Genomic DNA, 23,938 nt, shown 5'->3' on the forward strand with positions numbered 1-23,938 from the left:
TCTTCAGGAAGTCTACTCGTGGAGACTAGATATTCCTGCTCTTTAGTCAATGATACGATGAAGGAATAAAACACAAATTAGATTAGCAAATAACAAAGAATAAATATCTTAACAAATAACATTTGAGACTTTTACAGCCATACAGTATATAAGATTCCTGCAGAAGTTTCCCTTTCCCTGGATAACTAGTGAGATACAGTCATCCATTATTTCATCAATGGATGTTCCCTGGAGAGAGTGGGTCTCTTTTTATTTTCTGTGTACATTTGTAGGAAGAAGGATCCTGGTTCCAGAGCCCCAAATACCTGAGTCTCCTAATTGGAAATCAGTCAGGGATAAAGTGATTTTTCTATAGGAATAAATGAACCGATCACCTGAAGCAAAGGAAGGGAGTAACCAAGGAAAGTTTTTTCATTGAGAAAACAGCAACAGATTAAGTTGGGAGAGATACGATGAAATATTGTGTGGATTAAGAGAGGAACAAAAGTATTTAAAAAACAGTTGTTCCATTCTTCTCTGCCTGCTTTACTTTCTTTTAATGAAACTAAAAATGAATGGTTTATTTAGAAAATTGAAATACAATGCCACAGCGTGGTGGTGGTTTTAAGGGAGAGGGACTATGGCATTGACAACACCTCTGGGTTTAATGGGCTTTGAACACAACTGCCAAAGTTACATCTTGCAAATAAGTATTTGCTTGCTTTTTAAAACTAATGAAAAGGTAGGAAGAGTAAGTAGCTTTTGAAGAGAAAATTTCTCCCTGCTTTCTACATTCACCTTATTGTGTTCTAATATCAATGACAACTCAGCTGGAAGCCCCAGGTCCTTACTTTACTACCTTCTATCCCTTTGGATTACATAAATTTGGAGTGGAGAAGTCTGGATTGAAACACAGTTGTTGGCATGTACTTTCAAAACTGCTTGCGCTCTATTTACAAAAGTAAACATATGCCAAAGCTAGAGACTCTTTAATTTGAGGAAATAGAAGCCTAAAAAGGCAGATGAAAAACCTCTACATGTAAATCAACACCAAAAGTAACCCACTAATACTTCTCTTGTTTGCATTTTTTTTCTTTTCAAAAAAGAACTACATTTTGTGGAATTAGATTATAGGCAAAAGAACTAAAAGCAGGACAGGTCTTCACCTACCCAAGTTTTCCTTTGATAAGGCATCATCCGAACAAATATTTTCAAAAGAACATTTTAAACGACTTTTCCTAGAGAAAGAATTAAATACATTTAGATTTAAAAGACAAATTATGTTTTCCCTTCTTTCCCCTACCCTTCCCACTTCTCCTACTCCTTTAGCCCTTTTCTTCCTATTTCATACTATCAATTATACATTTAGTGTATAATTTATACTTAGTGTATAATGTACACTTATTTACACTTTTAGCTTTTTACACCAGAGAAAAAACAGAAACAAAAGTCTTTGTAAATAGAAGGGTGGAGGAGGTGAAGGTGGGAGGTATGGGGAAAAAATAAGAACCAAGATACATCATGTAAAGGTACAAGATCCTAATGATGAATGTAACTGTATTATATACCTAAAAAGTACCAATAAACTTAATAAAAAATAAAAGATCAATTATGATAATTCCTGTGTATTCATTTGTAATCAAAGATTATTAATATAGGGCTGGGGATTTAGCTCAGTGGTTCTGCTCCCTGCCTCGCAAGCACAAGGACCCGAGTTCGATCCCTGGTACCAAAAGAAAAAGAAAAGAAAAAAAAGATTATGAATATAAAATTTTTAATATAAAAATTTTAAGGTATCTTTCCTTGGTTGGCTTTCACAGTAAGTAAGATAGCATGATCACTTGAGAAAGAAGGGAAACTAATATTGATTTGAGCTCTTACTGGGTACAAAGCAATGGTGGTCTATCAAGCACCTTACACAGGTGTGTGTGTGTGTGTGTGTGTGTGTGTGTGTGTATTTTACAACCCTCCTACAAAAAAAAATCTAATTAAGTACTCTCATTAAATAAACAGTAAATTGAGCTATCAGAAAAAATAACAAATTTGTCAATTTAGACAAATGGTTGAGCATGACAGAATAAAGTTTTGTCAAACTGCAAAGTAATACTGTTTCCACCATACATTGCTGTTCAAATGCCCTTCCTCTAAGTCATTAAGATACTGGAAAGTCACTTAACTTCTCCAAGCCACAAATTATTCATCTTTTTAATGGAGATAGTTATAATAAAAGATGTATTTGATGAGGTTGCTGTGAGGTATAACTGAAAGGGTAATGGAAGTCTACTTTAAAAAATTACTTACCTTCTGAAAAAGTGCAAAGAAGAAAAGAAAAAGGAGTGTCAGGTTTTACTTTTGAGTGGGATTGTTTCTAGCACAGCTCTGATTATATTGTTTAAAAAAAATTAATGGTATGGCTGGTTCAGTGACAATACTAACTTGTTATTAATGGTTTATTAGTTTATACTGAAGCCTCTTCCTAGTTTGCATTACCTATTGTAAAAATAAAAGCCTGTTTCTCATCTGGTTGATCAAATGATATTAATCTTTAAAAATTCTGGTTCAACATAATTGTACAAATATTACATTTTCTTCATATGTCTAAAACTATTATCATTTTTTCTTTTAGAAAAATTTAAACACAAGGTTTCCCTAATGAAAGGGAATGAAACATTGAGGGAAATGTCGTATTTCAATTTTATCATACTACTTTTTAACTTTATAAAGTATACCTTTTCCTAAATTTAGTCTTTTTCTTTTCAATCATTCTTTTGGAAATGTGCATCTACAAAACAATAGCAAAAAAAATGAGTTAGTACATGTAAAATTTGATCTGCTCAGTGTAAAAGTGGGTCCTGTATGGTACAAGTAATTTTGCTAAAGAAAAACTCTGGTCCATACTCCTGGAAATCTCGCCAATTGCCTCATAGTCACTGCAACTGCACTGATTTGCTCAACTTCTAAGAATAGTAAAGCAACGTGATATGGACATTTATCTTATACATTATACACCCTTTCCTCTTAGGTACCTTCACAAGTACATAAAAACACTAAATACAACTTTTAAGTTTTATGTATTATGCATAACCTTTAAAGAAAGAAAATTAATATTCTAGAAGCATGAAAAATGCACAGCTATATCCGTGGAACTGACATGATGAAGGCCCTCGGGATTTTGTACATGGACTGGGCCAACAGACTTAGGACTGGGCTTTTTATATCTAAGCAATGACAAGTGAGAAGTTTTGGGATGACACTGGTTATATAACTACATTGATAATATATAAATCCTGAAGACTTCAAGGATTAAAGAGAACAAGCAAAATTCTGCTCACCAGTACTCAAAAGCCACAAAGTAACATGTAGTTTGATGTGGGGAATTTAATGGGGGAAAAGGCAGTAAAGCTAAAAGAATGAAAATACTAGCTTACACAATTGACATGAGAAATCCAAATTTATGTCTCCTGAAAATATGAGGATTTCCAAAGCAAAAAGTTAACATGAACATTATCTAGGATTTCCAGTCAGTAAGACAGAAGAAAGCATAAAAGCTACGCAACTATTATGAAGACTTACACAGAATCTCAAACACTAGTTCAGAAATGTTACCTTTAAAGGCACATAGATTATTCTACAGAAGAAAAAAAAATAATTATACTCACACTGCATAGTTCAGTTGACATAAAATTCAAAAACAAGCAAAATTAACATATGATGCTAGAAGTCAGAATAGTGGTTGCCTTTGGAGCTTGGGAGAGTAAGAAAAAAGAGACCATGAGAACATTTCTCAGGTTCTGGAAATGTTTTGTTTCTTGATATTGTGTTAGATAAAAGGGAATGTTCACTTTATAAAAATGCACCTACTTTCTTTTACACTTATAATTTTAAATTTTCTATACTTGGTAGTAGAGTAAAAATATATTAAAAGTAAATACCTTTTAAGTTATTAAATAGGTTAAAACAAACAAAAATCATATTGAACAAGATTGGGTCTCTAGGACTTTAAAGACATATAAAAATTTTAAAAGATTAAATTGTACATCTAGAAAAGAAAAGTCATGGATTTAAAAATTCAATGAATGATTTAAAGAACTAATTATATTAAAGGAAAAATAGACTGAAAGGTAGATTTGAAGAGATCACTGATTCTACAAAAGAAGGATAAAGCAAGAGTTTGGAACAGCAGTTTAAAAGTATGGAGATTCAAATGATGATGTCTGATATACTTCTAGGAGTTATACAAGGGCAATATTGAAACAAAAAGGAAGAAAAAATATTTGAAATGATGATGATTAAGACTTTTCAAAATTAAATATACAAAATTATGGAAGTCAATTGTGCAAAGATTACATTTTTTTTGTTTGTTTTTGTTTTTTGCTAAGGGACAATATCCACTGCCCACAATTTGAAGGAGAAGTTAGTTTAATTTGGCTCATGGATAAACACGAGGCACTCATAGGTAAACAAATGCACCTCAAGACCAATGTTAAATAAAATAAATCAGATGCATAAGTTTAAGCATCATGTTTTCTCTTACACGAGAAACACAAAATATAAACAAAAAGCAAAATAAAGACTAGATAACAGGAAGTAGGCAGATTTTTTTTTTTCAAATGGGAAGGGGAACAAGAGATGTAGGGAGAGAGGGAAGGGAGGAAAAATGGATTTAAAAAGAGAATCAAGGAAAAAAGTAGAAACAGTTTTTTTCAAAAAGGGAAGGAAATTAAAAGTTGGAGGGAGCAGGGAGGGAGAGAAAGGGAAAGGGTAAAAAAAGAATTAAGCTGTTTTATGTACATGTACAAACTCTCCATGATAAATATAATCATCATGTACTGCAAACACATATTAATAAAAATACATTAATGACATAAAAAAAGAAAAAAGGCATAATTAGAGGAAAATGAGTGTTTCTACTCAGTGCTGATGGAAAAAGTTCATTTCGTATTCATCCTGTATATTCCTAAAATATTAACTTAAAATATACAAAGTAATACTGGATAGAATTACAAGGAATTAGTGAATTTAAAATTTTTAACCTCTCAATTTTTTCTTTAGAATTGACCTTACTTTAAAAAATAGAAGACATAAAAATTAAAAAAGAAATAGAAGAGTTCAACAACACAATAATAATCAAATAAACATAATAAAAAATTAAAGAATATATTGTTTTAAGTTTGAAGCATTTACATATTTGATCACTTAATAAGTCACAAAGAAAGTCTCAAAAATACTAATATAATCTCTTGCAGAACACATTCACTGAATAAAATGCAAGAGCATACAAAATCAAATCCTAAAATAAAATTGACTAAAATTTGTAAACATCTGATAGGTATAGAAGAATTCACCCTATTCCATGATATTTTCTGTAACAACAGCTATGATCTATGTCATCTGGGACAGTTATTTTCTTATATTTTAATGATATACATATGAGGCTGATTTTCTCACTGGACAATATACTTTGTTTAAATGTCATGCCTTGTAAGCTATAAAGTGTCTGTAGAATAAATTACTGCATAAATGTTGGGGAAAAGAATGAACAACTATCACAAGAAGGGAGAATAGTTCCTTTCTCCCCGCATCCCCGCATTTGTCATTGGTTAATTTCTTGATAGCAGCCATTCTTTCCGGGGTGAGATGGAATATCAGTGTTTTTTCATCTGCATCTCTCAAATGACCAGCAATGTTGAACATTTTTTCAAGTATTTATTTGCTGCTTTCACTTCTTTGTCTGAGAAATGTCTGTTCATTTCAGATGCCCATTTTTGAATCAGGTCTTTGCATTTGGGGGGTCTGATTTTTTTGAATTCTTTATATATTCTAGATAGTCCTTTGTCTGAGGAGTAGCTGGTAAAGATTTTTCACTACATTGTAGGTTGTCTCTTAGCTCTGTTGGTGATATCTCTTGCACTGTGAAAACTTTTTAATACAATGAGATCCCAGTTGTTTATTCTTTGTGCAAGTTCTCGTGCTGCTGAGGATTTGTGCATAAAGTCTTCTCCTATGCCAATGTCTTCGACAGTTCTACCTAATTTGCTTTCCAGTAAATTTAGTGTTTCTGTTTTAAAATTTAGATCTTGAATCCACTTGGATTTTAGTTTAGTGCACGGTGAAAGATAAGGCTCTAGTTTTAATCTTTGGCAAGTTGAAAGCCAGTTTTTCCAACACCATTTATTAAAGAGGCTATTTTCCTCCAGTGAGGGTGGTTGGCTCCTTTGTAAAGGACGAGGTAGCTGAGTATGTCTGGTGTTGTCTCTGCCATCTTCTAATTCCATTGATCCTCAGGTCTGTTTCTTTGCCAGTACTATGCTGTTTTTATCACAGTAGGCTGTGGGAAGAAAGGAACCCTTCTCCATTGTTGGTGGGAGTGCAGATTGGTGCAACCACTGTGGAAATCAATATGGAGATACCTCAAAGAACTAGGATTAGAGGTTCCATTTGACCCAGGTATCCCTCTTCTGGGTATCTCTCCAAAAGAACTAAAAGAATCATACCACAGTGTTATATACATATATATATGCACCCATGTTCAAAGCAGCACAGTTTATAATAGCTAAAACTTGGAAACAACCCAAATGCCCACCAACTGGAGACTGAATAAAGATGTGGTTTTTCTATAAAATGGAATGCTACTCAGCCATAAAGAATGAGAAACTACAAATGTTTATAGCTAAATGGATGCACATTGAGGCTATACTCAAGGGAAATAAATATGACACACTTGAGTAAATACCAAATAATTTCTCTGGTGTTAAAAATTAAAGGTATAAATAAGGTTAAAATAATATAATTAGGAGTTGAAAATGGCTAAAGGGGATGTGGGAAGGGTAGGGGAAAGGAAATAATGGAAAAGAAAAGATGTGAAAAAACGGAAACAAAGTCTTTGTAAAGGATTAAGGGGTTGAAGGGAGGACAGGGGTATGGGGGAAAAAACAAGAACCAAGATATATCATGTAAAGGTTCAAGATCCCAATGATAAATGTAACTGTATTGTTCACTTTCAATGTACCAATAAACTTAATGGAAAAAAAAAGGAGAATAGCATCAGTATCATTGTCTATTTTTTAGCAATATCATTTTTTATTTTGAAATTTAATGACAGCATGAAATTTATCCTGAATTTCTAAGCCTGACTTCAAAACAATTCTCTTTAAAATGTTTAATCTCTTATCTCTTGTCTTTTCACCTTAACTTGCCAATGTGAGTAGTTACTTTAACCCATTTTGTAAAGTTCAGTTTCACTAATCTTGATTTTTACTGATTTTGAAACAACCACAAAGGTAGTATCAACTTTCAAAAAATACATTAAATGTTTTGCTGCTAGAAGTGCCATTCACACTATACATTTAAAAGCATTAACCATAACTGTGGGATTTAATAAATATCAAAATATCTTTAAGCAGCTTAAATAACTTAGATTCTTTAAAGGAAACTGTGTGAAACAAATACAGAATTTATACTATGCTACTAAAGATTAAGTAATCTTTAATCTCAAGATAATATTCCTTAGATGTACCAATAAACTCAATGAGAGAAAAAAAAGATAATATTCAAATATATTTTGCAGGATTCTTTGTGTGAAGAGGGTGGTGCATAATAAAAAGGTATATAGAAATACTGTTATCTAAATCATGATCTACACCTCCAAGACCATGTAAAACAACCATTTCTATGTTACTAAGTTTAAGCTTAAATTACCTGCTTATTAAGAGTAGAAAGTAGGGTGGTCACTACAAAAGGAAATAAAATTAATGCAAAAGTGAAAACTAGATTAAGTAGAAAGTAGAGTATTTACTAAAAAAGAAATAAAATTAATGCAAAAAATGAAAACTACTTTATGGTATTTGGTAGAAATAAATACCATAAATCAGGGTGATTTTTGTTGGAGATAATAAATTCATTTTCTACTTTAACTATTACATTGCAGACAAAATGAACCAGTCATGCCAAAATACTTTGTGACCTCTCGCTGTAAGACTTTGATACAATGTAATGCAGTAGAAAAGAGCAAAGAATTTAGAAAGACAGGATCCTGATTTGAATGCTAACTCTGGAGTTTATTGGCTACATCACTTGCTAAATCACTTGGCCATTCCAACATTTAACAAGAATCTGGTATAAAGTAATACTTTAATATATTCTGCATAAATGAGTTTTCTTTCAACACTTATAATATTAAAAATAACTATCTTTAAGTACTCGTGGAAGATTCATTTGACATAAAAATATTCAACTCTGCTTGCCAATTAGTTGTTCAATCATTAAAATGAGGCACAGGTCCAAACTATAATTTTTGTTTAAAGCATACAACTGAGGGAACTTAGCATTTTAGCAATTGGTCTTTGGGTAGAATAACAGATTCCTAAAACTTCTGTAACAAATTTCTACAAACTTGATAAAGCAACAGTATTATCCTGTAGATCAGTAGGATAGAAATAAGTCTCTTATGAGGATATTCATTAAATTTTAGGGACCACATAATCCAGATCATGTTGTTTCAACATCTTCACCATAATTATATCCACAGAGACTCTTACTCCAAATGAGGTCACTTTCTGGGTTTTCAAGTGGGCATATTTTTGGAGGCCATTATTCAACCCATTGAAAATAGATATTGCAATCTTACTATGCTATTTATACCTTCTATTTGTCTCCCTACTTGAAATAGCTTATTCTCCTATGTTGTCAGACCAGTGCTATTAGTGTAAGGGCCATAACTAACAACACCTGAGAGCATTTCAGAAGTGCAAGTGTTATTCCCACCTACGACAATGGGTAGACCCAGGAATCTGGGTTTAAATAAGCTCTTTAGGTGACTCAAGAAAACTAAAGTTTATGGTCTAAGTGCTTCCCGCCCAGCCACACCAATATGATAAGTACATAAATGCCACTTACTTTAAAAAAATAAATGTTAAGTCTTCTCTTGCTCAATATAAAAAACAAAGAGATATATATATATATATATATATATATATAGAGAGAGAGAGAGAGAGAGAGAGAGAGAGAGAGAGAGAAGATACATTATTTACTGCAAAAGAAAAATATATGTGTTTAATGATAATTAAGACTACTGACTGGAATGTCAAATGATTGCACTGCCTTTAGTTGCAACATTAGAAAATCGTTACAAATTGTTTACATCAGATTTATATACCTTAACTTCAAATTGTCCTTTTCCTTAATCTATAAAATACAAATTCTTTACTCAAATTTCTATTCTATATCATATTAATAACCATTATTAATTAGTAACATTTTTATCTCAATGAAATAGACTGAAGAAGTTAATACTGAATAAGAAATATTTAAACTTTAAAAAAACAACAGATTTACTTTGTAGCTTGATGTTGCAGACACTACCTATGTGTATCTAGATCACAGAGAAAACATTACATTTGAATATATGAATATATTTAATAGAATATATAAATATATATGAATATAATTAACAGAATAAATTGAAGAAAACTGTACACACAACCTTTAGTTACAAATAACAAAGGACAACATCTGGAAGCTATTGCTCAGGTGATAACAGTGACTCCAGTTGAAGAGATTATTGTTTCTTAACAGAAGAGCAATCATATTTTGTGGAATTATCTTTACTGTTTTCTGATTCAATGTTTAAATACAGAAGAGAAAATGGGGAGTTACAGTTGAAAAGTTTTGAATTTATGGATTCTGACACTAGATTATTAAGTACAGTCATCCTATAAGATCTGTACGGTATTGTTTCCATATTCCTCCATGGGATAACAAAGTCCATAGAGGCTTAAATCCCTTGTATAAAATGGTGAAATATTTGGTATATAAATTATACATTTCCTTCTGTACACTTTACATCACCTCTAGATTATTTATAATACTGTATACAGTGCAAATACAATGGAAATAGTTGTTATGCTATATTTTTATGGAAATAATGACAAAAAAATTGTATAAAATATGAGAAAAATGAAGAAATGGAAATGAAGTGTTTGTAAAAGGGGAGGGAGGAGAGATGAAGGGAGGGCAGGGACAAGGGGAAAAAATGAGAATCAAGACCTGTCATGTAAAGGTACAAGATCCCAAGCAATAATCAATGTAACTATACTGTATACCTAAAATGTACCAATAAACTCAATGAGGATTAAAAACAAAAAATCAAAACAAAACAAGAAACCTGTATATGCTCGGTATAGACAATTAAAAAAAACTTTCTATCTGTGATTGGCTGAAGCATGGACACAAAACCCATGGGTACAGAGGGTCAACTTTATTAACAAACTCAAACCCCAATTGAATCCAAAGTGAATTAATATGGAGTGAATCTTTAAATGTTATTATGTATAGAGAAACAAAAATTAAAACCAAACTATTGTCATTATAAATTGTGCCATTCAAAAAGAATACTATTTTGTTTATGTTTTAGTAACAGGATGAAAACAATTTCTTTCTTTTTTTCTTTCTTTTTTCTTTTTTTTTTTTGGTACTGGGGATTAAACTCGGGACCTTGCACTTGTGAGGCAGGCAGCAGAACCACTTACCTAATCCCTGGCTCATAAAACAATTCTTAAAAGAGGAATTACTGATAATTAAACATCAATTTTTGTTTGTGAAGTATCAGATATACATAACTGAACCCTGGATTTTCTCAGCTAAATCACTGCACTGGTTTATGACAGCATCACTGATACACCCTCTCATCCCCAATTCCACCTTCCACAGCACCCTCAGAACCAGGATCAGGGCAAAAATTGACTGCCCAGCAGCCCTATTGATACAGAAACTACCCTTTGGCCAGCTGCTGCCCCAAATCTCTCCCATTATATATGCCCTGTAAACTTAGAGAATAGAGTATTCCTCAGCCTACAAAACTGCTGTTTTATCTCCAGGGCAGAAAAACAGGAATTTTCAACTATGTGGGGCTCACCCTGATGCACATTTATCCTATGCTACACAGACTCTCCCCAGGTTCTCTTACCACAACTGGGCATCTTATGAGAACACAAGGGTACAATCTGGCTGAAGTCAGATCTGTGGACTGAATATCCAATAAAAACAATTGTTAAGCAAATGTGCAAGTACCAAAGAAGACTTAGAAAAATTAAAGTGAAATACAATTACTGACACTAGAAAACAGATATTACAAAACAAGAGTTTTGCTTGTCCTCATAAATGATATAGAAAGCTCTGGAATTAGAAAGCAATCTATTCTGCCAAATTTTGATATTTTGTGATTGTTATTCTATAGAATTTTTAAAGTCTATAATTCAAGTTAGAAAAGATAAAAGTTGCAATGTAATCATGTAAGTTTAGTTAAGTTACTAAAGAATATCTTATTAAAGATTATTCCTCTGGCAGGCTTTTTAAAACTCTGCCTCTGAAGATTTTTAGAATAGGATAACTGTAATGACAATGAAAAGAACTTCCTTTGCTGTGTTCCACTTCTGATTTAAAGTGACAAATGGAAAAATTTCTACATTAATATGTATATTAGTTTTATATATATATTTGAAAATGAACATTTGTATCAAAAATACATTTTTAAAATGTACATTTAGAAATTTTGTGAGGTGAAGAAAATATTCTCTATTTTTCTTGAGGATAGGTAGTTATGTGAGTATATGTATGTAAGAGAAATGCATGAACTGTACATTTAATATGCATTTCACTGTTTAAATTTTAATTCAATAAAAAATTAACCTCAGAAAAGGGTAAATCAAATATTTTGCACAAATCTATGTATGAGAGGCCATTGTTATGGCCTGAGCTCCTACAATAGACCCCAACAGGCCAGACCAAAGTAGAATGGAGTCACTTGTGTTAGGTGCTACGTCATCACATTCAACTTGGAATAAGCCAGTTTTCCAAAACACAGAAGATTTACTAGGGCCACAGTTCAGTATGATAAAAAAGTCCTTCTTTTTCTCAGAGAAAGTAACCTCAAGTAATCCTATGCTAACCAATCTGTTTTTTTGTTTGTTTGTTTGTTTGTTTTTTGCACTATGTTGTCCCTTTGCTCTTGCTCAGGGTGCGGGTATGACCATTCTGTTATACCCAGATAGGATACTAACTGATCTATGAATCACTGATACAAGTCAATTAGATCTTCCAACTCTATTTTCCAATTCTGTTCTTGACAACTGACAGAAAACTATAGTAACTAACAGTATACAAAATAACAAAATGGCAATGGAACACTTGAAAAATTCAAGTGTGGGAAACACTGGCCCATGGTAAAGTGAATGATGATTATAAAGCAAAATCCAAAAGGAAATGATGAATTTTGAAACCTAAGTGTGACACTTCACAAGACATTCCCTAAGATTTCTCTCTACATAGGGCTAAAGGTCAGTAGTAGGGATCAATTTTAATATTTATCTTTCAGGACATCGTATATAAAGCTAAGTAAGTGAATTGAAGTATATGAATTACATATTAATAAAGAACTTAGCAATTAACAGGAACATCCAGCCATCTACCCATAAAATGCAAGCAACTTATCCTGCTAACCTGGGTAATGAAAATTGTCTGCTTGTTATGAAAAATATTTGCAATAACTTTGGAAAGATATTTTTCATCAGAAAAATATTTAATAGCCTAAATTCATCACACATAGATGTAAAAATCGAGAGTCATCATTACTTTTTGTCTTTCAAATGGCATAAGTTAAATTTTTGGCATTAAGTGTAAAGAAAAAGATTCACACACAATTTCAATATGTAAGACCCCCAAGAAGAAAACAAAATGAAAAGATATAATTTTCCAATTAATAATAATATCTGGTATAGCGTTAAATAGAAATATGTAAAATATTTCATTGAGAAATAGACCAAAATGAATAGAATGACATTATAATTATAAATGAGCACATTTAGTATTACTAATACGGACTTTCTCCCTAAATTAGTACATAGATTTTCTAATATTCCAATCAACATCTCAACATAAATTTTCTTGAGATTTTAGTAATTCTAAGGTTCATCTGAAAAAAGTAAACAGGAAAAAATTATAAAAATAATTTTTGAAAAACTGAAGTAATGAAGGGCCACTAATCCACACATGCTTTAATAATAAACCCATTTGAAACTTGTTCAATGAATGCACATAATATAGATACAGAAATAGATACTAACAAAATATGCCATATGTTATAAAGAATAAATGTTATAAATTATAAAGAAATTAGAGTAAAGAATGGTAAGGTTAATTATTAGTAATAACAGCACTAGATAACTGGTTAGAAAACTGCACAAAAATTTTTGGACTCTATACCACTTAGATAAGTACACAAAGTATCTTAATTATTGTCATTCTCTTTTTCAAGTTTATTGGTGCACTTTAGGTATACATTATGATCACATTCATTATTGGGAAGTTGTACCTGCACATGAATTGTAAATGGGTTCTTTTTTTCCCCATTCCCCTCCCACTCCTCCACCCTTTCTTAATTACAAAATCCTTATTTCCATTTTTTTCCTTCTCTTCTTCCCTTTCCCCTACTCCCTTCCCTAGTTCCCCTTCCCTTTTGGACCTTTTCTTCCTATTTGGCGTTATTTATTAAACATTTTGGCCCTCATTTACACTTTCAGTTTTTCATACCAGAGAAACTATTTGGCATTTACACTGTGTGTCCTATTTATTTCACTTAAGAGTATGGCCTCAGTGTGCACCCATTTTGCTATAAATGCCTCTGAAGCATCATACCACAGTGATATATGTGCCCCCATGTTTATAGTGGCACAGTTTGTAATAGCTAAATCTTGGAAACAGCCCAAATGCGTATAAACTGGTGACTGGATAAAGAAGATTTTATAAAATGGAGTACTACTGGTATGATATGCTGAGAAAAGCGTAAGCAAAAACTGACAACATCCTTATTATCAGCATATATATAAAGAGTTCACATAAATTTGTAAGAAAATATTAAGAAGTCAAAGACAACTTAGCTCACATTAGATTGATGCAAATTTAAAAAACAAGAAAGTATGACATAAACTGGCAATAACACCTTTATGATAATACTTCTTGATGATAATTGTAGCATTTGTTACTGAAAGAGTAATAACTTTTAATAACTTTATTTTTTAAGACATGTCTTGATACATGGTTCAGGTTGGCCTTGAACTTGCTATGAAGCCCAGGCTGGCCTCAACTCTAGATCCACCTGTCTCAGCATTTGAGTGCTGGAATTTCAGGCATGAGCCATGACACCCAACTAGTGCATAAGGACTTGACAACATGTTCTTATCTCTTTCCCAATAAACCTATGGGGAATTGTCCCAATGAAATAATCCAAAAAATGAGGTAGGAGAATAACTATACAAATGAAGATTTTCATCAGTATTACCAGTAGCAATAGTAGAAAGGTTAAAATGTAAAATGCATTTTGTATTAATAAAAGATCAGTCTTTTAAGGCAAGCCAAATAAGCCAAAAAGCCTGGGGAAAAGGATTTTATTGTATAAAATATAGCTAAAGAACCAAAAACATTAAAAGAAAAATTTACAAATGCTTGCAATCAATTAACACAAGCAGAGTGCCTATGCCTAAAAAATCAATCAGGAAAAATAATAAACTATGAGGAAAAATAGGTAAGGTTGGGAGTAGGCAGTTTCCAGAAGAAATGTCTAATAAATATACGAAAAATGCTTTACTCATTTAATAATGAAAAGAAAACAATAGCAAATTAAAATAATAATATATTTTAGTCTTTTAAAAGTGGAAAATTTGTAAAGACTGGTGATATCTAATACTGGCAAGTGGATGGGAAATAAGTTTCTGTTGATAGGATATCAGGTACAACTGGTCTGAAGAGCAATTTGGCAGTACTTGATTGAAAGTTTTAACATTTAAAATAATTTTAGATTTACAGAAAATTTACATGAATAGAAAAGAGAGTTTTTATCTGGCCCTCATTTATATTCCACTAATGTTAACATCTTGTATAATCATAGAACAATTATTAGTAACAGAAATTAACATGGTATAATTCTATTAATTAAAGACTTCATTCAAATTTCACTGGCATTTCATTGATATTCTTCAGATATGCACTAGCAGCTTATATTTAGTTTCTATGCTTATTCTTTTTTCTTTAATTTGTATTTTTCTCTATTTTTATATGTGATCAAATAACTTACCTCATCATTTCTCTTATAAAAATTACTCTGCTGAAATTTGTGCAGAAGTGTATAAAAACGTATTCATATGGATGAAATAGTGAAATGATGGATGTGGGGCAAGCAGAAATGATTGAAATTTCTAGCATTCATATTTTGTATTAATTATTTTTTCTAGCAGGCATGTATCAGATAATAAAAACAAAATAAATATAAAGGACTACTAATAGCTAGAACTGGTAAGCTATGGTAGTCTACATATTCCTTCATACTAATGATAAGACAGAAATTGGTAAAATAATGTTTTCTGTTTGTCTGTTTGTATGGTGAGGCCATTTAGCAATTTGGCAAAATTTAAAATGTGCCCCGTCTTTGAATTAACAACCCTGTTTCTAATAATTTTTCAATGGAAATATTTGAACTGAATTTAAGGAGATTTGGCTATGATATTGTTGCTGTATTTTTATTCATAATTTTGAAAATTCAGAATCAGTGGAAATTTCCAGAAAATTATTCAATAAATTAAAGCACTTTCATAAATCAAAATGACATATGGCCACTTAAGGGCTAGTATATCCCTGAATTATAAAGATATATACGTCTATTATTGAGTGAAAAAAGCAGAGTTTATTTTGCTTATGTTACTAAAGTATGTATATTAAGATATACCATATCCACCCTTACCTGAGGGAGATACGCTCTAAAGCCAGCATGGATACCTGTGGTTTATACATTAAGAGTATTCACCATGCACTAAGTTTATAAGTTTTATAGTCTCAGGTGTGAGGGCAAGACTACTATGAATTTTTCTCTTCTTCATAATTACACAGAAGATTCATTCTTATGATAGGTCTGAGAACTCCAGCATGACAACATTTTTCTTACTTTATTACCTTGAGAACTTTCACCTTTTCAATTGAAGCACTTTACAGATTATCTTTGGCATATGTGAACTGCCACTGCTTTTGTGCTTTGAGGACATTATTAACTAAAATAGGGGATACTTGAATATGAGCCTTGCGATACTTCAAGAGTGTGATAACCCAGACAGCTAGCTACTAAGTAGCAAATGAGTGGGTAGTGTGTACAGTGTGGCTATGCTAAACAAAGGGATATGCATGTATGTTTTAGGGGAAATGAAGAAAATTTCCCACTGGTCAGAATGGTGGCACAGATTCCAAAATCTATGAATTACTTCTAAATGTTATTGTATAGAGGGTATGCTTACTATATACTCATTATCTTTTGTTTATTCTTAAGTATCTATATTTAAAACACAAATGTTTATACATGCATGTGTATGTTTATGTTTGTATTAGCACTGGTTCTATTAGAACTGAAATTGCAGCCTGGATATAACTTATATTTGTGTTTTGGCTTTTCTCACAAAGCTACTTTCTAACTGGAAAAAAATCTTTTAAAGTAAGAAAAACCACAAAACAACATGGAGAAGGTTTGTGATATATAAATGAAAACATTAATGAAATTTTAATAAGTGATTAGAACTATGAAAATAAACATACATATGTAACATGACTATAAAATTCACAGCTAATAAAACTTGGTTTAATTAGGACAGGGTCTTTAATGATTGCAAAATTCTATCTTCCAAATATAATGTTATTTGTTAGTTTTCAAATACCAAGATTAAAACGAGGGACTTTAAAAAGACATACTAAATCATAGCTAACTAATAGAACTATGATACTATTGTAAGTGTCTGACAATTTTACATTTTTCTTAAGTGCTTACTTCCTAACTCTAAGGAGATATTAGAAAAGTAGTAGCCTTTATTAAATGAGCACTTATTGTGAAATAGTAAATATGTGCTATTATAATTTCTTTACATATTAACATTTATAACAGCCATTCAAGGTTATTATATGCACACACACATATGTATACATATCAAAATCTCTTAACAGACAGCACCATTAACTACCTCACCTGTCCTCTCACTATGACTGCTTTATTCTTTATTTGTAGGCCCAATTAATTCAGATATTTATTGTAGATATTAACTCTGGTTTTCACAGTCCTTTGATATTCTGAAATGGCTCAATGAGCTGCTGTATTTTATAGTCTAAGGGCTATCAGAAAGATACGAGACTCTTAGAGAAAATCTAAAACTATCATTTCTTTTTATCAAGTGGAAATCAGAAAGATTAGTCACTCTCAGTTTTGGTTTGTTTGTTTGTTTGTTTCCATTCAGACTGCTGCATTGGGACAGAAGTGGCCAGGTAGGTTTACCTCTCTACAATTGTCATCACACATGTCTGAAGAGCTAAAGAAAGGACAGTAGGGGAAGGTAGAAATGTATAGCCGGATCTAGGAGTACCATTCCTAGTAGGCACTAGAGACACTCATACCTTGGGTTCAAAGAAGTGGCAGCAACTGCTACTACTCAGCTCAGCCAACACATAACAGTAATGTTAACATTTCCTTGAGGTTCTCTCATGATTAAAGGGAGGCAGGATGACACAGTGATCAGATTTGATCTAGTAACCTTTTTAAAGGATCTATCCTATAGAAACAATAGCACCAGTATTTACAAATACATGTACAAACGTGTTTGTTAAAGCAGCACCAAACTGCAATAGCAATTTGAAGACATTCACATGTTCATCAATATAGGACTGATTAAATAAATCTGAAATAGTATAGTACACAGAAGGCTAAAACCATGACTATATCTATTCGTCTAAGCACAGCTGGTTGCTTTGTAATTAAGGAAAACTAATTAAGATAGATAAAAACACCTAAAAAATACTGTGCAGCTATGGACAAATTCCTCGACTTCTGTGAATGACTTCCTTTATAAGATAACAATGTCTGCTACACCTTCTTCCCAAGAGTCTGAAGTGAAAGACAGTGTTTGTGGAATGCTTCATAATCTACAAGTATTATACAGATAAATTTTTCAAACTGAGTACTTATAAGCATGAAGTTCAAAGTCATTTAAGCTTCAATTGAGCACAGTGATTTAGAAAACTAAAGGACAGTTAAAGGAAGCTGTTTTATTGAAACAGAATAAATTCCTCTTCTGGTTCTGACACTTCTCTGTCAGCCATTTAAAAATAACATTGTGAAAAAGAAAAAGAAAAATAACATGTGGCAGTTTCTTTGTAAGAACAATTATGATAATACCTATTTCCCACCATTAGCTTGAAGGCTAAGGATGGCTAGCACTTTTGTGTTTTCCAACCCTTTTAACAGTCCCTATCTTGAAATGAAACTTGTAGAACAAGTTTAAACAAGTTTGGAACAAGCCTAAATGAACCAATCATTTAGGCTCTCCTCCTTCTTTCAAGAAGTAAAAGGCCCCTTGCTCTACTCCAGCTAAAAGCTGCACTCCCCATTTTCCTCTTGCCACTGCGTGTACCATATATTACTAAATATTGGCCAGTGGAAAGTAAGGAAAGTGATATGTGCAGTTTGAAGCTCATGTTTTCTCCCTTAGCTAATTGTTTGCATTCCTTTTCTACTGTAAAATTCTCCACTGTCAAGAATATGAATGTGATAGTATAATCAATCTTTGACCACACACCGCAGAGGTTAATATAACCGAAGAAGGAATTTGCAAGTCTCGATGATTTTGTAGGTCAAGGTCTCCTAACTGGACCAATATTCAATCTTCAGTCAGATATATGATGAAGAGATAAACTTGTATTTTGTGTGAGTCGATGTAATTTGGAGTCTCTTTATTATAGTATTATGGGCTGTACTCTTATTGACACATCCAACTAAATGAATAAATATAAAAATAAAGCTGTAATGTAAAAAAAAGAAAATACAATAATAATAAAATATATTTCTCTATATGGGCTTTGGAATAGCTACATTCAAAGACATAAACTAAAAGACAAATGATAGTCATCCTTATCATGAGATAATATTATTAGAGATAGTATTCCAAAATAAATTATAGATTGAACAATTATATTTTCTCAAATGAACTGGGTGATCTAATACTCTATGGGGAAAATAATTTCCTATGCTATGGCATAGGATGACCTAATAACAAAATACCACAGAAAATACACCTTCTTTCTTGAATCCTACAAGGTATCATGCATGACATTATTACCTTTGGCACTTGAAAAGATCTTGCCCATGACTTTAAATAGTTAAGGAATAATATTGTGATGATAAAATTGAATGAAACATGTAATAAAGAATATTAATGTAAGCCTTTGGGAACAATACCAGAGTAAGTCTGAAAAACAATAAGCTATCCCAAAATTATATTGGCATGTAATTTTTATAGCATAGTTTTATCATTATGCTAAAATATTTAGAAAAATCACAAATATAAAGCCTTATAATGTTTTGAAATATTTTCAAACATTTATTTTTTCAAATCCAAGATCAGTGAAGTTCATTTATATCTGTCAATTTAGTAATATCTGGTTTTCTGACTATTAAAAAACACTTTATGGGCTGGGCATGATTGAGCACGCCTGTAATCCCAGCTCTCGGGAGGCTGAGGCAGGAGGATCGCTGTGAATTTGAGACCAGCCTAGGCTGAGTTCCAGGTTAGTCTCAACTACATAGTGAGACCCTGTTTCAAAAAAACAAAACAAAAAAACACCTTATGGGACCAGGGATTTAGCTCAGTGGTGCCACTGCCTGCCTTCCAAGACCAAGGTCCCAAGTTTGATGCCTGGTACTTGCTGGGCGTGGTGGTGCATGTCTGTAATTTGTCCTAACATACTATATTTCAGTATTGCTTTACATTAAATCAGTTACCATACAACTGCTTTTTATAGTTTGTTGAACCCAGCAGAGCTTTCAAAAGTCATTCCAAATGTTGGACAGTTATTAGACAGTTCTATACCATATACTCAATATATCTACTGTCCCTAGCCCTTGCTCAACTAAATTATTTGTATTCCTCCAAATTACCATTACCCAAAGTATTTCCACAAATTCCTAAAATGTTTCACAGGGGAGTACCTTTCAAACTACCTGTGATAAAGAACCAATTTTCCCCCTTCTGTATTTGAAATGATTTATAAAATAAAGGAGAGTTTTGGGGGGGGCGAGAAATAAAAAAAGACATATAAACTGAAATGTCTATTTTGTTATTAGCCTCAATAGGTGAAATTAATTTGTCCAGTTAACATAAAAGTCTCTAAATGATTACTATCACTTTCAGTTCTTATGTCATTGAAGTCCAAGAAAAAATAGTTCAGAGATAAGATCTGGTCCACAGACCACATTTCACACTTTCGCACCTTTCTAGGAACTGTACTGGTCTTGTGGATAACAACTGGTAAAACTCAAGTATTATATAGTAATGTTAGTTATTGCTATCTTTATAATTTTTTAATTTTAAGTACGTATACAATTTGTATTCCAAAGTATTTTTAAAATTCTAAATATTCCAATTCTAAATTTCTCTACATATCCTTTACATCTCTAAATTTCCAGTCACAAAGCTGCACTGGATTACATATGAAACAAAATCTGATTTTATATCAGAATACAAAAATGATCCTCAGCCTATTGCCTGATCCTGTCGAGATTCACGTCCGGAAACCTTTTTGATTCCTCCAGATTGCAACAAAGCATCCCTGAGTCATGTGCTTCCCCAGCCCCACCATTCCACACAGGAAATCCCAACACAGGATTTCCGTGGTAGCACAATTTGTTCTCTTGTGACACTCATATATTATATATCCAGAGTTTATGTTAAACAACAGAAGCTTTTCTTTTTCAATGGTGTCCTATATGAACATCGCCATTTGAGAATGTCAAGGTTCATTCTATCCTAATTGTATTTTTTGACCAAGGATTCTTTCTTACTAGTATGTGACATATAATTAGATTCATCTTAGAATACTGATATATAAGGGCTGGGGATTTAGCTCAGTGGTTCTGCTGGCTGCCTTGCAAGCTCAAGGACCCGAGTTTGATCCCCGGTACAAAAAAAAAAGTTAAACAATATATCCCCCCTTCACCCCATTCATCTCTCTCCCCCATCCCCTGTCCACTTCCATATAGTCTACCTCCCTGCTTCTTTGCATCTTTCTTTTATTTTGCTGTTTAAATTATTTATATTTTCAATTTCTTAAACTAGAGAAACCATGTATTAATTAACCTTCTGTGTCTGGTTTACTAACATTAAGTAGATTTAAATATTTCTCCACATGGAGTATTAAGAGTAAGATAAAATTTTAGAAATTCTGAAGAAATACTATTGACTTTATAAGCTTTAATTGAAAAATTCTATATCCAGAAATTTGTTTAAATGTCTGATACTGTTCTCTACCTAAGTTTAAAGTCAAGTTCATATTAAGCTATAAAATATAGGTTTTCTATGACATTGTACACACTGCAGTGCTATGGTATACAAGAAAAGTATTTTATACATGAGAGTATATATATTATATTAAATTTAATAAAAGCTATTTAAAATTTTTCAATTATAAATTTATATTGCTCTACTATCTAATTCTGTAACACTAATCATAAATTAATTTTGTGGTATCAGCTTAAAATGCAAAGATATACTCAACATTTAGAAGAAAAATAGATTATATATTGCTTTATTTTTAAATAATTTATTTTCTTTTTAACCTAGGGTTACTCAGATAGAATTAAAAATTTATTTATTTTGTAATAATAAAACATAACCTTACCCTTTTCTTGGCCACCACAGCAACTATGGTATCTGTTTTGGATTTATCTGTAAGAAAATAAAATATGGCTAATTCATAAAAGTACCTATGCCCCTTTTCAAATGAAAACAATAACACAATTATAATTTTCTACTTTCTCATAGTAGATTAACGCTACTTTGTTTTGGTTCCTTTCATTAAAAGGTCAATAAATTCAGCTTTCCATAATCTGCAATAATACAGACGATCCTAATAAGATTACTGATATTTAGAAATGGGAAGAAAGGAGCTAAAGGTGTAGGGAAGGTGGGATGGGTAGGGGAAGGGTAATAAGGGAAAGAAAAAATGTGAGATAATGAAAAGATGGAAATAAAGTGTTTGTAGATGGAGAGGGGAGGAGGGGGTGAAGGGAGGGCAGGGACAAGGGGAAAAAATGAGAACCAATACTTGTCATGTAGAGGTACAAGATCCCAACAATGAATGTAACTGTACTGTATCCCTAAAATGTACCAATAAACTCAATTAAAGCTGAAAAAAAAATTTCAGCTTTCCAAAGTTGAGTAGAGCTAAGTAACCCAAGAGTAATAATATCAGTAATTCACACACATTACTTATTTGATAAATCTCTTTCCTTAAATTTATTGATTAGATGGATCTTCTCAGATAGCATCCTGTACATCTGACTTCTAAGTTATGATTAACTTGTGGGCTCTGTATTATATAGGATCTAGACCTAAATCCCACCTACCTCTACTTACATATTCACTACTTGCTGGACATGAAATAAGAACTTCATATAAGCTATATCTTATTGAATCCACATGATAACTCTACAAGGTATGCAGTTCATTTTAACAGCTGAAGAAATTGAGGTAAGATAAAATAGCCTGCCTGAAGTCATGTAGCCACATCAGTCACATCTGATTACAAACTTCTAATCCTTGCAGGATGTTTGCTGCAACTATGTGGAACAACTAAGACATCAACAGTGCCTCAGATAAGACTTAACAATACCAAAGACTATCAGTACCTGTCTCATACTACTGACACTCCTTCAACTAAAAAGGTAGTTAGTAAATGATGGTTTATGGAAAATAATGCTGGGTTATTGTTTTGGTATATACAATATAGATTTTGGTAAAATTACTGGCATAAAACATAAAACCCAGAAGAGGTGGTTATCCTATACATACTTACAAACAATCTTTGCCCCATACCCACCTGCGGGCTAAAGATGATCCTTCTGCTTAGAAGACCTTTTCTCCTCTTTAATCAAAGAAGAAGACCATCCACCATTACAAATGGTGCCTTCAACTAAAAGAAATCCCCAGTTCCTTTTGCTAATTTGTAATTACATTAGGCCACAGAAATTTCCTCCTCATATTGTGGATATTTGGAAATGTCTAAGTGAAAGTATTCCCATAAAATAAGACTAGAATAGTCCTCAATGGCAGGATAAAATTTTATATTCAGTAGGTGTTCATTATCATTTATAATTTCTAATAAATGCACACTGACTTTATCTAAACTCTTATATGAATCCAAAATATGCATTCTATCTGACCAAATTAATGTAATAATCTGTTAAAATATATCAAGCATTATTATAAGCTATTTTACTAGACAATATAAGATATAAAAGACAAGGTCTATGTTCTCAGATCCTCATTTTCTTTATTTATCAACAAGGATTAATAATTATTACCTTACTTATTCATTGGGAGATTTAAATAATACAACTCATGTAAATAAAGTTCTTAAAATAATATCTGGCAAATAATAGACAAGTATTTACTCCCATTTTAGCTATTAAAGACATTATGAGGCATATGGATGTGAGGGGAGTGCGAACCTTTGGAACACTAGGTAAAAATAGTGTTTCTATTAGTCACTTCCCTGTCTCTATTACAAAATACCCAATATCCACAACTTAAGGGACAGGTTTACAGGTCTCACAATTTTCAGTGGGTTTAGTCCACGGTTGGCTGGCCAGAGGCAGAAGCAGCACGGTGGAAGGGTATGATGGATAGCTGCTAACTCATGGTAGCCAGGATGCAGAGAAAGAAGGGAGAAGTGGAGGAGGAGATAGGCACAAGGGCACAACAAAGGTATACCCTGAATAACCTGCCTTTTCAGACCAGGGACTGACTACCTTCTTACAGCACTTGTGACCACTGACTCATCAATGAATCTATCCCCTGATGAACACAATGCCCCCAAGATCCAATTACCT

At 32.3% G+C, this 23,938-nt stretch overlaps 1 protein-coding gene across 2 annotated transcripts in view; it reads right to left on the reverse strand.

Moving 5' to 3' along the window:
• Rbms3 (RNA binding motif single stranded interacting protein 3) overlaps positions 1-23,938 on the reverse strand; it is a 1,373,556-nt gene that overhangs the window by 1,343,013 nt on the left and 6,605 nt on the right. For both annotated transcript variants that reach the window (XM_010638264.3, XM_019209637.2), the window contains exon 2: positions 21,727-21,773. In XM_010638264.3, the coding sequence (XP_010636566.2) occupies positions 21,727-21,773 (47 nt within the window). The remainder of the gene's footprint in view (positions 1-21,726; positions 21,774-23,938) is intronic.

Source organism: Fukomys damarensis, unplaced genomic scaffold, assembly GCF_012274545.1.
Source record: "Fukomys damarensis isolate Sample0158 unplaced genomic scaffold, DMR_v1.0_HiC HiC_scaffold_28, whole genome shotgun sequence".
In the NCBI taxonomy this organism is placed as follows: Eukaryota; Metazoa; Chordata; class Mammalia; order Rodentia; family Bathyergidae; genus Fukomys; species Fukomys damarensis.